Here is a 17279-nt window from a genome sequence, read left to right on the forward strand (position 1 = left end):
CAAATCGCTATACTTTTATCTTATTTTTCTTAAATAAACAACACAAACTTTTATCTTCAAATCTCCTTAATCCATTAATTAATTATCTATCAAATTTATCTTTAGAAGTAAACAAAACCTTTCTAAAATAAGAAGATGGGTATAAATTAATAAAACCATTTATTATTACTTGTATATAATAATAATAATTATTCTTTTTAATTTTTTTATTTAAAAAAATTATCCATATTTTATTTTACATTAATTTTAGCTAACTATATTTTATTTTATATTAATTTTAGCATAAAAATAAAATTATAATATTATATTTTAATTTTTTAAAACATTTAATTATCTAACACATTCATGGCATGATTCCCCAATTTTCATAATTTTCCTTCAAATTTTTCTTTTCTACCTCTTCATACTTGCAAACAAACAATATCATAATTTTCTAAAATATATCTATTCACTTTTCCTTAGATGCATGCAAATCCCAATAAATAAATTCTCTCGTTTATTCTCACCAACATTAGTTTCCTATTTCCGTTCTGGTTAGTGAAAGGGCATTTTATACTCTATTCCCACGATAGAAATAATAGTATGTTAGGTGTAAAGTAACTGCAACAAAACTTTGAAGCCAAAAGAATAATAAAATAAAATACCCTTCTACAAAATTAAAAACTAAAACCATTTGAAAAATTAGTTATTTCTATTGTTTTTTTATGATAGTGATATTAAAAGTATCTCAGCAATGGATTAATTAAGAAAAAAAGGACAAAAAAGATGAACATTAGAAGGGAAGGTCGTGGGTCATGAAATTGTGACATTATTGATACCATGGAATTTTGTCTCATTTGGCCTCTTCTATTGCATTCCCAACCACTCTGTCAGATATCATCTGTTATCATGTTTTGGATGGATACAGTAGAACCTGCTTATGTCTTTTATGTCCTAATTATGCCTTTATTATAATAATATACTTTGCTTAGCGTGTGCTTGCGGATTCAGATACTCATTACCATCATATTTTAACTTCCAGAACATCTCCTTTATAATTTATTTAACATAATTGAAAAAACCTAATAATGGTAAATAGTCTAAAAATATCACTAACGTGAACAGAATGAAGAAAGAGAAAATAAGTAGATTTGGCTTTATATATATTCTTCATAATATTGATAACGTTTTTATTTTGGAATTTATTTAAATTAGGTAAATGTTATCATAACATTACTATTAAATGATTTAAAATTAAAAACAGTATTTTTCATACGTAGTTGACTGCACCTAATGCGAAATTAAAGTTAGCATAAAAAATATATATATTATATATAAAATATAATATAATATGTACTGATATTAAAGAAAAATGTTATAATGAACTTAAAGTGTGTTGAAACGAAGATGAATGTTTGCTTTTTTTTTTTCCTCTTTGAAATGGTGCCCCTTGTAATCGTGACCCAAAAGAAGGATTGGGTTTTGTTTTTCATCTTTCAACTTAGAAATTCATCCCACTACTAGACTGTGTCTCACTCAATCACAAAATTCCTTTCATCGCAAACAAAGCTAGGGCTTTTTCGTTTATTGTTGGGTTGTTGTGTTGACCAAGTGTTTGCATAAATTCTGTGAGGGTTGTTTGTTTTTTTGTGGTGTTGGGATTGAGATTTGGTTTCTGTGGGGTGTTTGTTTTAAGATATCAATCGGTCAGAAAGGAAAGGGAAGGAGGTTGGGAAGATGAGCTGGCGCAGGGTGTTGAACTCAGCACAGGCCCTGGCCGCGCACTCCTTCCTGTTGTGCTTCACTCTCTTCCTCGTTCTCAAACTTGATCACGATCTCTCTTGTTCTTGGTGGTTAGTTTTTCTCCCCTCACTCCTCTATTCTCTTCTACCCTTTCAATTCTCGCTTCAATTTCCATTTGCCTACTTTTTTTTATTATTATATTATTCTTCTTATTGTTAATAATAATAATAATATTATTATTATTATTATGATTACTGATATTATTAGTATTATTATTATGATTACTGATATTATTAGTATTATTATTATGATTACTGATATTATTAGTATTATTATTATGATTACTGATGATTATTATTATTCCTTTGGAGATTTGGGTTTGGGACCTCATGAAATGCCTTGTCTGTTTTGTTCTGTGATAATTATTACTGGATTTTGGTTTTGCCTTCTGATGATTGACCTAAATTTTGCATGGTTGAATTTTTTTGGTAAGAATATAGGGTTGTAGTATTACTATTAACTGATTTTTAAAAAAGACGTGTTTCTATTCCTGGAAACACCTGGAGAGTACAAAGTGATAATGTTGGTGATTTTTCACATATGAGGAAGTTTTCTGTAAAGTTTTTTCTAGTTTTTTTTTTTTTCAGTTTTTTAAACTATTGAAATTATTTGCAAGAGTTATGCTCAGGATAAGACGCTGTAGAACCCATTTTTGTAATGGTATAATTGCTACCTGAGAGGTTGTGCTTGGGGGTTATTGCCAGTGTTAGTTTGTTTCCTTTCTCCATCTCTATTTTGGTGTAGGATGTGTTTGAGCCGGTAGAATGGAAATTGGAGATTGGGGAGAAGATGATTGTGAACTAAAGTAATGGCCTAGAATGAAAATAAGCACTCTTCAGTATTGTGAAATAACAATTGGTAGACCAAGATAATCAGGGAGTGCGCAAGCTTCTGGTTCAATTGGAGTTGGGATGATGCCTACGTGTTAGTTAGTAAGCTGCGAAAATGAGTACCTGACTGATGAAAGTGGTGCCCACCTTTAGGTTGAGAGGTTAGAAAGACTCCATAGGTGGTGAACTGTAAAGTGGCTTCATATAATCAGGTTATGTTGTGCTTCAAAAAATTAATAATATCTGGAAGTTATTATGGGATTCAATTGGAATGATTGCTTTGTAATGCCAAAATTATTAAATTCAGTATAAGGACATATTATGTTGTTGGTTTGGTGGAAACCCATTAAAACTCATCATATTTTAGCAAAATCATAATAAATGTAAAAAAAGGGTTAAGGTGTCCTAAAATGTATGCCATGGTGTGCTGGCAAGTTTATTAATATGGAAATTTTATGATCGTAATGATGTGTGGAAAGATGTGGTGTATATAAGGTTCTGAGAAGATGGTGACTGTTGATTACTGATTCCCCTTTAATATACAGGGTAGTATTTTTACCTCTTTGGATGTTCCATGGTGTTGTGGCTCGAGGAAGGTTTTCATTACCTGCACCATCTGCTCCACGTAATCGAAATGTATGCCATCATCATTCTTAACTGAAATTTAAGCCAGTTTCTATTTTCAGCTTTAGTTTACTCATAGTAGTTGAGTATTGAGCCATTTGACTTTGAAACCATGAATATGTGTATTGTTCTTTTGCTATCAAGGATATAAACTCAAACTAGGGTGCTCCTTGTTTTCCTTTTCTTGTCTAACTAACTAGTTTTTTTTTTTTTTTTATGACAATGTTGACACGACTAAATACAATACTGAATTTTTATATTGTGACAGTGGGCACCATGCCATGCCGTCGTTGCAACGCCGTTGCTTATTGCATTCGAATTGCTCCTTTGTATATATCTTGAGAGCATATATGGTATGCTTTCATTGTTGCGTAGCTAGAATTTTCAATTATTTTCATGTATTCAATAAATATTTATTTAAGTTACAGGTTGTTCATATGGTTAGCTTGGAGTTCACAAGTTCCAACCATAGGAACGTGGGCATTTTGGCATCTGTAAATGAAAGAATTTTGTTGCAATAAAGGACTTAAATTTCTGTGGTGACATTGATGCAAAATCTCCAATTATACTAACGTATTTTGTTCTTACAGATCTTGGCTATGCAGCAGTTGATCTAAAGATAGTGTTTCTTCCCTTATTAACATTTGAAATCATTATTCTCATTGACAATTTCAGGTAACTTATTTTGAATAGCTCCTCCAATAGACCATAGTTTCTTTTTGGGTTGTTCTCTAATGTTAGAGTAATCCATGTTCACATGAGTAATTTTGTGAATTCTTTACATCTGGTAGACCAGTTACTTAAGTGAATTTCTTCATCATATTTTACTTCTTTGGAATTTTTAAGTCTTAATCATTGACGTGCACATTTGGGTTTGTTATGATGTGGTGTGCTTTGTTCTAGAGAGATTAATGTGAACCCCTTCAGCATGATTCGTTCATTTTGGGATCTCATATTCATCTTTCATCTGTAACCAACTATGTTGTATTTTATGAGCAGGATGTGTAAGGCTCTAATGCCAGGGGATGAAGAAAACTTGAGTGATGAGGCAATATGGGAAACTCTTCCGGTAAGGATTTATATCAATTTTTTGTAGAAAAAATAGGCATAAGCTGCAGTGTTTTCTTCTTATCAGTATATTTTTCATGTGTTTTGTTGGGTTCTCTAATATAACTAACTAATTAAAAAATACAAATCAAAGGAATCTTATGTTGTGTTTGAGAAGGGTAAGAGGAGGTGATAGTGTTTAGAATCCAAGCGTGAGTCCAAGTCTGATATTGGATAAAAATGAGAGAGTAGATCAACATAAGGTTGAGGATCATTAACCCATTGTCTTAAGGTTTTGGATAGAGAGTGGTGTCAATCCTTTATGTGGTTGGGCTCAGGTCTCATTAATGTTATATCTTTCTAGTGAACCCTCTCTTCGATAGACCCAACAAGTGGTATCAGAGCCAGGTTAGGCTGAGACGAGTATGATGATCCCTATATCGAAAGTCTTTTTGGCAAAGGGTTTTAAGTAAGCGTGTCCCATTAAGATGAATGACAGTACGAAAAGGGGTACTCGAATGCTTCCACTGGATAGGGAGTCTACCAATGTGGAAGGGACTCATCCTTGAAGGAGAGAATTGTTGAGAATCCAAGTGTGAGTCGAAGTTCCACATTGGGTAAATTTGAGAAAGTAGATCAACATATAAGGTTGAAGATCCATTAACCCATTGCCTTAAAGGTTTCGGGCAGAGAGTGACGTCAATCCCTTATGTGGTTGAACTCAGGTCTCATTGATGTTGTATCTCTTTAGTGAACCTTCTCCCAGATAGACCCATCAGATAGTTCAAGAAAGAATATGAGAAATAGATAACTAAAAGTAGAGTACTAAAACAACTTAACAATATTTTGGTTTCTGATTTAAAAAACTGAAAGGAGTTATATTTTTTTTAAAAAGAATTTTAAACAACTACTCTTGCTAAGCAGTTTTTTAATAATTTTTTTTTTCAAAAAATAGGAAACAAAAGGTTTCCTACTTAATAATGGTGCTCAAGTCTTCAACAACAGTTTTGTCACTGTCTATGTCAGAAATTATATGGGGAAAAGTGTCAAAGTATTTCTGATTTATTTAAGTATAACGCCATAGTAAAAATGCATCAGGAAAGGATTCGGGAAACAATGTGTGAAAGTTGTGGGTTTTCAAAGTATTGTTTGAAGAGTGAAATTGTGGTGAATTTAGCATCAATTCCATCACCAATTAACCCCGTAGCCACGCTTTTCCCTATTAATATTTGATTTTATTGTGCTGTGGAGAAACTGCTATTGCCTTTTTTGAAAAACTTCTTAATTGTAGTTGAGTGTTATAAATTGTTGCAGGTATCCTACTTTTTAGCACTCTAAAATTGTTTAACAGAAAGGGTTTTGTTTTGCATTAGTTTACATGAGTGGATATCTTTGTCATGCCACAGAAATTCAGTGGATTACTCTAATTGTGACATGCACCAAATAGTTAAAGAATACTAACATTAGGAAATCTTTTGATTGCAATTTATGCTTGAGTCAAGTTGAAATCTTGTAATGTTTGTTATGTCTCTTCAAGTATGCTATTTAATTGTCTCTTTTTATCATTAAAGTATTTTAAAACTTGAAATTGCTAAAGCCTTGTTACACTTTTGTTATTCTTTTGGCAGCACTTTTGGGTTGCTATTTCTATGGTGTTCTTCATTGCTGCAACAGTCTTCACACTCCTAAAACTGAGCGGTAACTTTTCCCTCTACGTTCCCTTTCACTTATTCTTATAAATTCTGTCATTATTTTTTCATCTCACGGTAGCAATGTTTAATCTCATGATTCCTTTTGGAATTTTTCTTATTCTGCTGTGTAGTGTACAGTATGTTTTGTTATGTTCTTCTTCAATACTTTCCCTGGCGACCCTAGTTATACAAATAAATAATTTGGCTTCATTTTTCTTGTCTAATACAGGTGATGTAGGTGCTCTCGGTTGGTGGGACCTGTTTATTAACTTTGCGTAAGTTTCTTTCGTCTTTAGTGCTAACATGCATTTTCATAATTAAGCTTGTGTTTGTTGGAATGCTGCTGTGAAGGTTTTATAAGGTTTTATGATCTATTATTTTGCAGTATCGCCGAGTGCTTTTCTTTCCTTGTATGTACAAAGTGGTCCAATCCTGTAATTCATAGAAATTCAAGAGAAGCCAGTAGTTCATCTTCAACTACTATTAGATATCTTGACTGGAACAGTGGTTTAGTGGTTTCTACAGATGAAAATCGTACCAGGGAGAGAATCTGTAGCATACAAGACATAGGGGGGCATTTCATGAAAGTACCAATTATTGTATTCCAGGTTCTTCTCTGTATGCATCTAGAGGTATATGATACGGAATTGTGTGCTTGGTCAGCCTTGGGAATATTGTTTTTGGAGATCTGAGATGTTTTTCATTCCAGGGAACACCTGCTTCTGCTGTATATATACCACTTCCAGTTATTTTCTCTCCGCTTTTCCTACTTCAAGGAGCTGGAGTACTGTTATCTGCATCTAAATTAGTGGAGAAACTTGTGCTTCTCCTAAGAAGTGGAGCTTCTGCAGGAATTTATTTTAGATTTTCTTCAAGAGTTCATGATTGCATGGGGTTCTTGCATCATGGTTCCAGGTAATTGATTTTCTTTTATGGCTTGTTAGGGAAACTTTAGATTAAAACTCTGTTGTTTGGTCTGACTTCACTTTTGTCATTCTGTTTCCCTGAGCTTTATTCTGACTCTTTCCGATTTATAACTAATTTTAACAATCAAGGTATGAGTTGGACATGTGATATAAAATTCTTTTCCCCTGCTTTTTCTCAAATCAAATAAATCCTTGATTACCACGTTCTATTTATGAGATGTTTTCAGTTAAATTTGGATAAAAAAAAAAGCTTAGTTATATGTTAAGAATACGAATTCAAAGATAGAGTGATTCTTTAAGCACCTTGAGTCCAGGGATGTGCAAAGTGATAACATAAAATTAGTTGTTAAGTACAACTGTCACCCCCATAAGAACCACATTCAACCATCTACTATAACAAAACAATAAAAGGATAAAGCTATACTGTCGCTGGACATGGTAGAAACAGTAAAAATTACATCAGATAGAGTAAAAATACTCTAATTGGTAGATAAAATATGGCACGCACTGAACCAATAGAAGCAACAGACTGTTCTACACTTCTTAATTTGGAACATTTTATGTGGAATTTGCTAAACTAGATGTTCTTATTGATTTGGTTCACAGATTGAATGTATGCCTTTCATCTATTATTAGTTTTGCCACTATTAGATGCAAATCCAATATAAATTGGGGCAAATATTTCATAAAGATGCTTTGGTTAGTTCAGTGCACAAATGAGCATAATATCTCAAACCTCAAGGGAGTAATCTGAATACTTATCATTATTTTTACCTCTATTTTTATCGGAGGTAATACATCTAATTTGGGGTTAGTTTTTTTAAAAGGGAAGCTGTGATCTTGTTGAATTACCATTTACGTGTACTGTACTGGTACTGCATCTAAATTCTGACAATTGATGCAATCAGATTGTTGGGTTGGTGGTCAATTGACGAAGGGAGTCGGGAAGAACAAGCACGGATATACCATGAGGGAGCATCTGGGTAAGCATCATTCGTTTTATTACAAACCTTGGTGTGTATCATACCATTAAAGAATGTTATATGCTGTCTCATACATACTCACTGCAATGTCTCTTGATAATTCATGTGCCTTGCTTGTGAATGTTTAATTTTCAGAAAGTTGCCATTTTGGTCCTTCAAAGATACGCACTTACCCATTTTCTCAATTTCCATTGAAGTATTCTTTTATTGGTCAGAGTTATAATTTTAATTAACTTTTTTTGAGTTCCACCCTTCATTTTCAGGGTGAATGGAATTCTAATGTAAAAACCAAATTTTAAGAAATGAATCAATTACGTGCTCAAGTGATTCTCTTAACATAAGATAATCAAATTAAGCTGATGTTTTATCTTTAAGTACCAAAATAGGTTCCTGTTTTTTCTTATTCTTTTTCTGTTTGACATTTGAGCTTGTTTACAACACAAGTACTATATGAAGACATCCTTTTTACCTCTTCTCTCGTGAAATAATATATGTTAAGCTATTTTCAATTTTTTTGCTATATGTTCATCTTGTACTTGTTTCTAATGATCTTTGTACATTTGGCTTCGTACTGAAACAGGTATAATACGTTCTGTGGTTATCCTCCTGAGATTGTTAAGAAAATGCCAAAAAAGGAACTTGCTGAGGAGGTATAATATAGATATAAGTTTATGATGAAGTATGTTCAGGTCTACGTGTATAGATGAATATGACCTTGTGTGGTATGATTGAGATAATTTTCTTAGGTCTTACGTCCTTATGTTATGTTCATTGTTCAATATGAGGCATAAAAATTCTCAATAATTTCCTTCATTAGGATGCTTATAGTTTTTGAATGACAGGTTTGGAGACTCCAGGCAGCTCTTGGTGAACAGACTGAAATCACAAAATTCAGCCAACAGGAGTATGAAAGACTTCAAAATGTAAAACGGCTAACCTTAAATGAGTAATATAGTTAGTCACGTGCTTATGCTGTGTATTTCCAAAGTTCCTTATACGATGCATATAGAGTCCATCCAGTTCATGCACGAACCCTGTTCTGATATCTGATGTTGTAAATCAATGTTTGTCAGTCTTTTGAATACGGTGGAACTATGAATATAGCCTGTGAACGTAATAATCAAATATACTGGCATTGCTATGTGGTTGTTTGTGTTAGTCGCACCAATATAGTACCTAAGTTCGTACATTGTTTTGATTTGGTGACAACAATTATCAATGAGTGCTATAGCCCATTCAACTGGTTAAAAGGAAGTTTCCGATTGCTGTCATCACTGGCATGGTTAGACCAATTGAAATTTCACTTGACCAATTTTATGTTGTGTGCAACAGGAGAAAGTGTTGTGCAGAATTTGTTTTGAGGGAGAGATTAACGTTGTATTGCTCCCTTGCAGGCATCGCGTTCTTTGCAGGTGAGATCAAATATGTGATGGTCAATAAGGCCACTTAATGCATCATTACATAATATTTTATTTTCCTACCATTTCCTTGGTCAAAATAGTTTTGGCCTTATGCTTGATTTGCATGTTATTGCAGCACTTGCGCAGAAAAGTGTAAGAAGTGCCCGATTTGCCGTGACTCTATTGCTGAGCGTCTGCCTGTATATGATGTTTAGATGTTAACATGTTTTTTTTTTTTTAAGAGACCATAGAGAAAGGGGCTAGAGAACATGTTTTAACAGAGTTTTGGTGATGATAATATTGGACGCCAACTTGCTCACTGTCTAATAGAAAATCAAAATGATAGGAAGAAGAATAGAGCATCCCACTTTTGAATTTAATTTGTTTTGCATTCACTCCCTTCTGTAATTTGTATATATATATACTCTAGCTTTTTACAGGCTTTACAAATGAGTGTGATGATGAGTGTTGAATTATAGTAGCTGAGCACCTATTCTTCCCTTTTGAATCATTTTCTAAGGTTAAATGCGTCAAAATAGAGGTAATTTAATAACTATTATGAAACAATATGTTGATATCTCGAAGTGATTGTGAAACATGATGTTGAATTTTAATTATGTAGAGAGTTTGATATTTTCATTACTAATCTTCTTTTCTAGTTGCTTCAATCAGAATTTCCTTTTCCGGTTCTGTTTATCAGAACCAAATTAAAAGTGTGGTTTGGTTTTGTTCTGTATAAAAACATCGAGAATCTTATATTTGACTATTAGCATAATAGTAATTAAAGAATAAATATATTAACAATGAGAGAAAATAAAAAATTAAAGCTAATGCAATATTTGAAAAGGAATGATGTTAAATATAATTTTCAAGCATAAGCTTAAAAGAAAAGTAATGTTTCTAATTAAGTTAATGTCTCTAACCTCATTAATTAGGTTTTGTATAAATTCTAAAAGAGTATTGTTTTGTTCAGCAATACTTTTTTTTTTATGACCAGCAACCATGTTTCTTTATCATAATTGTTTTTGCTAATAATTATTTAAAATCATTGCAAAATTTACTTTGGAGAAATTTCTCCACAAACGCTTTTAAAAGAAAAAAAAAATAATTACTTCATAAATTAAAATTAATTTAGAACTACACTAATTTACAATAGTTATTCTTCATTAGTTTATTCAAAATTTGATTTTTAATTCTATACAAGTTTATTTTGTTTTAATTTTAGGAAAAGACTCAAACATTCTTCACTATTAGACCATATCACACCAGCGGTGTTACTACTTCGACCGCCGCCGTACCGTTAAGGAAGAAGAGAGGGAGACCGCTGCAGAGAAAAAAAAAAATCTTATTTCAAAAATTTTTATTTTGAGAAGTTTTTTTAGAACATTTAATATTTTAGAAAACTCATTCCTGAAAGCATTTTATGAGTTTCAGAAAGCTCTTTTTGAAAATTTCATTCCAAAAAAATTATTTCAAAATACATTTCATAGGTTCCAAAAATTTTACTTCAGAAATCACGTTTTGAAAATTTTGTTCTAAAAATATTGTTCTAAAATTCTAGAAAGCTTGTTGCACAAAGCTTACAAATATATAATCTGCAAGTTACTTTTTCAAAAGGTAAAATACTCATTTCAAAAATTTGAGGGTTGCACAAAAAAATTGGGGAGTGCAGGAAGTAAAACACTTCAAACATATGTTAAGATGAATGGGATATTTATTTTTTTCCATGAATGCTCTTATTATTAGGTTTTCTTAAATCTTAGACGAGACTTATTAACCGGAACAAATTTAAATTAGTGAATTGTTTTTTTAAGTAAGTTATTAAATCAGTTTTCAAATTAGATTTTTAAACATAAATGTGAGTGATTAATTTGTAGCAGTTTGAAATCATTAAAAATGTAATGTGACAATTTTAAGCATTTCAGAATCTCATAACAAAATTAACATAAATTATAAAGACACATTAAAAAGTTCTCAAATGATTCTGTTGGTTCTGCATAAACAGAGAAATCCTCCTTCACAGCCTAACATAATTTAATATTAAAATCATTTATTTGGATGAAGGGGCAGTATTTTCAATTTCAAATATGTACACAACTTGCAATACTATTTCCACTTATTTGACAACAAATGAAAAATTTGTTGCAGATATGTCTTTCTCTTTAGGAACTCATTATTGATTTGGATACCCATAGTTACTGGGACCAAGTACGAGGCCAAAAGCTCTCAACTTTGTTTGATTTTCTGGGAGATTTTCGATCAATTTGGTTTTCTTTTGTTGCTGACCCAGATGGTTTCCTGCTAGGAACTGTGTCTTGGTTCCTGACTCCTATCTTCAGGTACCCATTTGATGGATCTTGTTGAAATTGAAGTTCTGACATTCATATGATGATTTTGGTTACTAGCTTTGATTGCCGAGGAAATGAAGGGAATTATGTATAATTATAGATCTTGCTTAAGCTTTTGTTCTGAAAACTTGTTTGGTTCTTAGTCAAAGTAACACAAGTAGTTGAGCATAATTGTTTTAACTAGACTTTTTGATTTTGCTATCTTTCTTTCTTGGTTTCTTCTATGCGAAGAGGTACACTTCATTCTTCTTTGCGGTTAGTGATCCTCCTAACAGAATCGTATATATGAGCAAATTTAATACGTGTCTTTGTATTTGTTTCTCAGGCTTATGAGTTATCTGTAAAGTTCAGTTGAACTTCTTTGATCAATGAAGATGCTGCTGGTTTTCTAGCAGGAACTAGTTGCCAGAGGTGGTGTCAGTGGCATATTGATCAATGAAAGTATGCATTATTAGTGTTTTTATCGGATATGAGTAGATCTCCTTCCTTTAAAGTCAGAGAAGAACTTCTTCCCAGTCTTGATCCTGAGTCTTTACAGAGATGGATAGTTGGCTTTTGTGTTATAAGGTTTGATCTTGAACAAGGCCAGCTTGTAGAAGTATGTTATCCGCCTGGCTGTCTTACGAATGATGAAGAGCTGGAGATTGCATATAGTTCGTTTCCGGATTCCATTTCCCAGCAACAAAACCGCTCAAGCATTCATGATTGTATCTTCTTTTTCCGATTTCGTAGGCACCTCAAATCTCAATCCATAGATAAAAATAATGTTGGTGAAGAGTTATCCAGTACAAGCAGTGCTAATGTTTCTAAATACATGTATGGTTTTGTCTTTAATAGACAGATACATGATGAGAGGCTAAAGCGAGGAGGGGAGCAGAAGTCTGTGGTCGTTTTGTCCCACAGTCCTTATTCAAGTGTGTTTAGACCTTTATTACAGATTATAGGTCCCTTATATTTTGACTTTGGTAAGGTAGCACTGGAGCATATTGCAGCTTATGTTTCAGCATGGCCTGCTCCTGTTCCTGGAAAGCTAATGGATCTTCCGATTGGGAATGAAACCATTAAAGTGAACTTGCCACCTGTTCACTGCTTGCCTTTGGAAAATGGATTATCTTTTGATGAGTCTGCTTCTCCTGTGGCACCTTTACTTCCTAGTAATCAGTCTATTCCGCAGGGCCTTTTTCATGATGCAGATATTTTTGGTGCTTTCCGTGGCATCTTATTGCAGCTTTGGTTGTTATGGGAGTTGTTAGTCATTGGTGAACCAATTCTGATCATTGCACCAACCCCTTCCCAGTGTTGTGAGGCCGTTGCCAGTCTTGTGAGTTTGATTGCACCATTACTTTGTAGTGTTGACTTCCGGCCTTATTTTACCATTCATGATCCTGAGTTTTCACACTTGAACTCAATTCGGGAAGGGGAAACCTTCCCTTCAATGGTTTTAGGGGTGACAAATCTTTTCTTCCTTAAGGCTCTCAAGAAAATCCCCCACATTGTTTCAGTTGGAAGTCTCCATCCTAGTTCAAATAGGGTTGCCCTTTCAACTAGGTCTTCTGCTGGCAAAGTTTCTGGTAGACCTGATGGTGGGCTTCAACAACTTTACCTACAGAGCCTACAGAAGTTTTCTCCTTCAAGTTTACTGAATGCAATTAAGCTGCGGAGAGATGGTCCTCTTTGTCTCATGACAGAACATAAGGAAGCCATTTGGACTACATATTCTGCCATAACTAAGCCCGACACCTCTATTTTAAATAGGCTTGTAGATGCAGGCATGTCACCAAGAGTTGAGGAATCAATGTCAGTTGTTAACAATGAGATATTACGGCGGCATTTCTTGGAGCTCACAATTAATTTCTTGGCCCCTTTTGGTCCATATTTTAGGATCACAGCTCCATTGGAAGGATCTTCTCCTTATGTTGATCCTCCATCTTTGCCTCCATTTAGTGCTGATGAATTTCTTTCAAGTTTATCAACCAGAGGTCCAGGGAAGTTCATTTTGAAGAGAATGAAGTCTAACTGGCTCAACTTCTACAGGTAATGAATTTTATTTGCAACAGTTTTTTATATTAACTTTTGCTACCTACCTCTCAGTATCATATAGTATTTTACAGAGTGATCTTCCTCTAAAATTTTAGTTCCTCAGACTTCACTTATTAGATTTTTGATCCATGGTTCGTATGAATGTTCTTATCAGGCGGTTCCTGAATGGACCCAACTTCATGCCTTGGTTTCAGAGGAGGCGTGCTGTAGCTGAACGGGAACAAGATAGATTGTGGAGGCATTCAAGAATGAAAACTGATATGCAACAGCTTGTATCTAAAATGTCTGAGTTGGAAATTGTGGATTCCTTCAATGTTATAGAGAAACTTCTGCATAGAGAATTGCAGGTAGTGTATATAACCAATTGTTCATGTCTTTTGGTACTTTTTCCACACGAATATATGTCTACATTTATTTTAATTAATGATTATTTTCATTTGCTAATCAATATCTAATCTAATGTATTATGTAACAAATTTTGGTAGTGTATTATTAGAACTTGAACCATTTTTCTATTGGCAACTTATTTGTTGTTGGGATCCAACGAGGTAAATGATCAAATCGAATATACCAAGACCGAAGTTATGAAAACTGGATGTCTTATTTTATCTCGGAGATTGTTGGGAAACAATCATAAATACTGTTAGAGTTCAGGCATGAATTTGGAGTTCCACGTTATGTAAAAAGACTATTTGAGGGAGAGAGTGTTAGAGTGAGTTTGGAGTCTAACATTATATAGAAACAGGCAAGTTGAACAAAATATAAGTGAGAAAATTCTACAAACTTATTGTCTTTAAAGTTTTGGATTAAGCATATTGCCAAATTCAGTCATGTAGTTGACTTGTGGTCCATTGACAAAGATCTCTCCTGAGTTTTCCTTCGAAGAACCCAATAAAACTTATCATTTGTTTCTTCATAGGGTAGACACGCCATTGCTAAGCTCAAGCCTCTAGTACATTATCATTTATTGCATATTGTGGTGCAGGATATTATGTGTAAAACATAGGATTGTTTAAGCTTACACAGTGCTTTTATTTCTCAATCAAATGCAATTATCAGCTGCAGCAACCTGGAAATGGAGATATTGATTCAACTGCAACTTGTGAGAAACTAATGAGAGATCTTCAAGCAGTTTTCAGTGCGCTTACAAAAGATATGCAACAAATCATGCTTTCAAATCCAGAAAGGGCATCCCTTCTTCAACGTATTGTGAATTGACAGTGCATCCCAGTGAACAAGCTGGGGACATGTCTTCTGCATCGCCCAAGTTAATGGAAAAAGCATGAAACAGGTGGTCTTCTTATGGTCCTTAAATACACCCTTGAAGTCATTGCCTCTGTCTGAGGGAACTTCTGTAACCTGACACATCAAGGGGTAAGATTTTTTTTTTTTTTGGAGACATCCCATTTAATTTTGTGAGCATGCAATTCCTTTCAATAGAACATGTTTCCTGATTATCATTTTTCTTCGATAAACAGCTATGGGGTAACCGCAATTTGGTTGATCAAATCCCCTTCAAGAAGCAGACACATGAACTTGGCTCTTGACAAACAAATGGAAATTGATTTATTTGAAACTTGCCAGGTTGTATGTATTGCCTTTGTAGGTGATAATTGTGGCATCATATTGTTTTAATTATGAACGACCATACTGTAAATTATTCACTTCGTTTTAGCCTTTGGTTATGATCTCTATTCCACGCTCTCTTCAAATCTAAAACTCTCAAATCTATGCAATGGATTTTCTTTCAAGAAAAGATTCATTTACAGGGATTGTATCTTACACTGGCAGTGTCAAATTGCTATTTGCAAGTCATTTTGCAACATCCATTTTCTTAGCAACACAAATATTGATAGAAGGATCTTCATAATACGGCGGCAGGTGTAATGTGCAAAATTTATGTCTGATTAATCACTTCTGAGAGGCTTTGGAACTTTTAAAAGCTTATCAAGGTGGAATCTGTCTAACTTTCCCCCTTTGAAAATTTTAGTCATTGGACATACTTAGACAGATTATCAAGTATGAACGATTCATATTATCAAGCAATATTAGATAGAAATAGGACAAGGACTGTGTAGCATAAGAAAACTGAGTTGAAGCTAGACTGGAAGTTGATGACCTGTTTAATCTGAGAGCACTTTTTCTGTTTTAATGATTACAAATATTTGACTTCGTTTTTATTTTATATTTCAAAAGATTGTCTAAAAAATAATATGAACAAATAAGAGTTTTTAGTCCAGTATAGAGTGATTATGATGAGAATGGTTTATTATGCTCATTATTATCATCATAATTATCACTATGATTATTATGACTTGTGTCAACCATTGCATCTACTTTTCACTTCAATGCTGGATTTGCTACATCCTATTGTAATTTTATGGCGTGACTAAGGATTAGGAGTCTGATTCATATGTTGATGAAAAGAGAGCTGAAGCTCAGTGGTACATGAAAGTTTTGAGATGTTGAAACTTTGTCCATCAGTCAAGGTTGGTTGCACACCGCATTTAGTTTATGCTTACCATTTCAGGGTCACTGCATCCAACCAAAATCAAAACCCTCCTACCAACGCAACTCAGTGGAACCTACCATTTTGAAAGAGGGAATCGTGCTTCAAATACAAGTAAAAAAAGAATTTGTTTACCTCACTTGAAAAAGAGTGAGTAAAAATATGTTGTAATTAGAAAAAATATTAATAAAATCTTCTTAATTATAGAATCTTCTTAATTAGAAAAAATATATATAAAATTTTTTTAGTTAAAAAAAATATATATATAAAATTCTAATTAGAGAAAATAAGTGAATAATTTTCTAAATTATTTTTTAATATATTTTTTTAGAATATTAGATTACTACAAATAGAGATAAATTTAAATTCAAACATATGTAATACTATTTTACTCCACTGATTTTGTTTGTCCTATAGTTCATACACAACCCAGATCCAGTATGAATTTTCTCTAAGGATAATATCTTACATATATCTTATTTGAAGAAAAAAAAGTGGAAGTTTGAACATGGGACCTATTACATATATACACAAGACCAATCTTTTGGGACACTATCATAGATAACCGAGTTCTGCCTCAGGAAACAATGTGTGGTAGCAGTTTTATTTTACAAGAGAAGTGAGATACTTATATCATCAGTAAATGAGAAGTGAAGTAGTTATATGGTAACATCAGCAGGTCTTAATCATAAGCAAATGTTTTGTTGTTGCTTGCCATAAAATTATACTCCTTTTAGACGTATCTGAAGGATGTCACTTCTAACTTACATAAGCTACAGGGAAATTACAAACTAAAATCTCTGATTTTTTTTTTCCTATGCGCATAAATGCCTCAAATTGCAAGACAATCAATTGATAGAATGGAACTTTAATCAAACACATAGAAGATGAAGGTGGATGTTTTAAAAATTAAAAGTCCCCATTATGGAAAAGTGGGAGTAAGGGGAGAATAGTGTTGTAGAAGTTTGGGTTGATATGGTGCAACTTGACCTTGTGAAATACTATTCCCAGCTGCAACTTGAAACTCTACATAATATATTTTGATGTGAAAAGTGTTCACTTTATAAAATGAGTGCGTGAATGTGGATAGTATTGTTCT

The 17279-nt window shown here is 33.2% G+C and overlaps 2 protein-coding genes across 3 annotated transcripts; both read left to right on the forward strand.

Moving 5' to 3' along the window:
• Positions 1–1359: 1359 nt before the first annotated feature.
• LOC106768730 lies at positions 1360–9761 on the forward strand. Its single transcript, XM_014654017.2, has 14 exons — positions 1360–1832; positions 3158–3248; positions 3505–3589; positions 3827–3911; positions 4236–4305; positions 5912–5981; positions 6204–6249; positions 6360–6606; positions 6684–6889; positions 7809–7883; positions 8464–8533; positions 8726–8806; positions 9216–9295; positions 9420–9761. Exons 1-14 carry the CDS (start codon positions 1717–1719, stop codon positions 9496–9498), a joined length of 1401 nt encoding a protein of 466 aa, XP_014509503.1. The 5' UTR covers positions 1360–1716; the 3' UTR covers positions 9499–9761.
• Positions 9762–11340: 1579 nt separating this feature from the next.
• On the forward strand, positions 11341–15422 carry LOC106769247 (protein DENND6A). Of its 2 annotated transcripts, XM_014654780.2 has the most exons (5): positions 11416–11622; positions 11957–13665; positions 13826–14018; positions 14731–15045; positions 15150–15422. In XM_014654780.2, the coding sequence occupies exons 2-4, from the start codon at positions 12101–12103 to the stop codon at positions 14887–14889; spliced, it is 1917 nt and encodes a 638-aa protein (XP_014510266.1). In that variant the 5' UTR covers positions 11416–11622; positions 11957–12100; the 3' UTR covers positions 14890–15045; positions 15150–15422. The 2 variants fall into 2 exon arrangements, with proteins under 2 accessions (XP_022639385.1, XP_014510266.1); XM_022783664.1 differs by lacking the exon at positions 15150–15422 and having other exon boundaries at positions 11341–11622; positions 14657–14786.
• The last annotated feature ends 1857 nt before the right edge of the window (positions 15423–17279 follow it).

Source organism: Vigna radiata, chromosome 7, assembly GCF_000741045.1.
Source record: "Vigna radiata var. radiata cultivar VC1973A chromosome 7, Vradiata_ver6, whole genome shotgun sequence".
Taxonomy (NCBI): domain Eukaryota; kingdom Viridiplantae; phylum Streptophyta; class Magnoliopsida; order Fabales; family Fabaceae; genus Vigna; species Vigna radiata.

Coding starts and splice junctions, on each gene's coding strand:
- LOC106769247 (XM_014654780.2), top strand. CDS start 12,101: ATGAGTAGATCTCCTTCCTTTAAAGTCAGAGAAGAACTTCTTCCCAGT. Junction 13,666..13,825: donor AACTGGCTCAACTTCTACAG/GTAATGAATTTT, acceptor TGTTCTTATCAG/GCGGTTCCTGAATGGACCCA. Junction 14,019..14,730: donor TTCTGCATAGAGAATTGCAG/GTAGTGTATATA, acceptor TGCAATTATCAG/CTGCAGCAACCTGGAAATGG.
- LOC106768730 (XM_014654017.2), top strand. CDS start 1,717: ATGAGCTGGCGCAGGGTGTTGAACTCAGCACAGGCCCTGGCCGCGCAC. Junction 3,912..4,235: donor ATTCTCATTGACAATTTCAG/GTAACTTATTTT, acceptor TTTTATGAGCAG/GATGTGTAAGGCTCTAATGC. Junction 5,982..6,203: donor CACACTCCTAAAACTGAGCG/GTAACTTTTCCC, acceptor TGTCTAATACAG/GTGATGTAGGTGCTCTCGGT.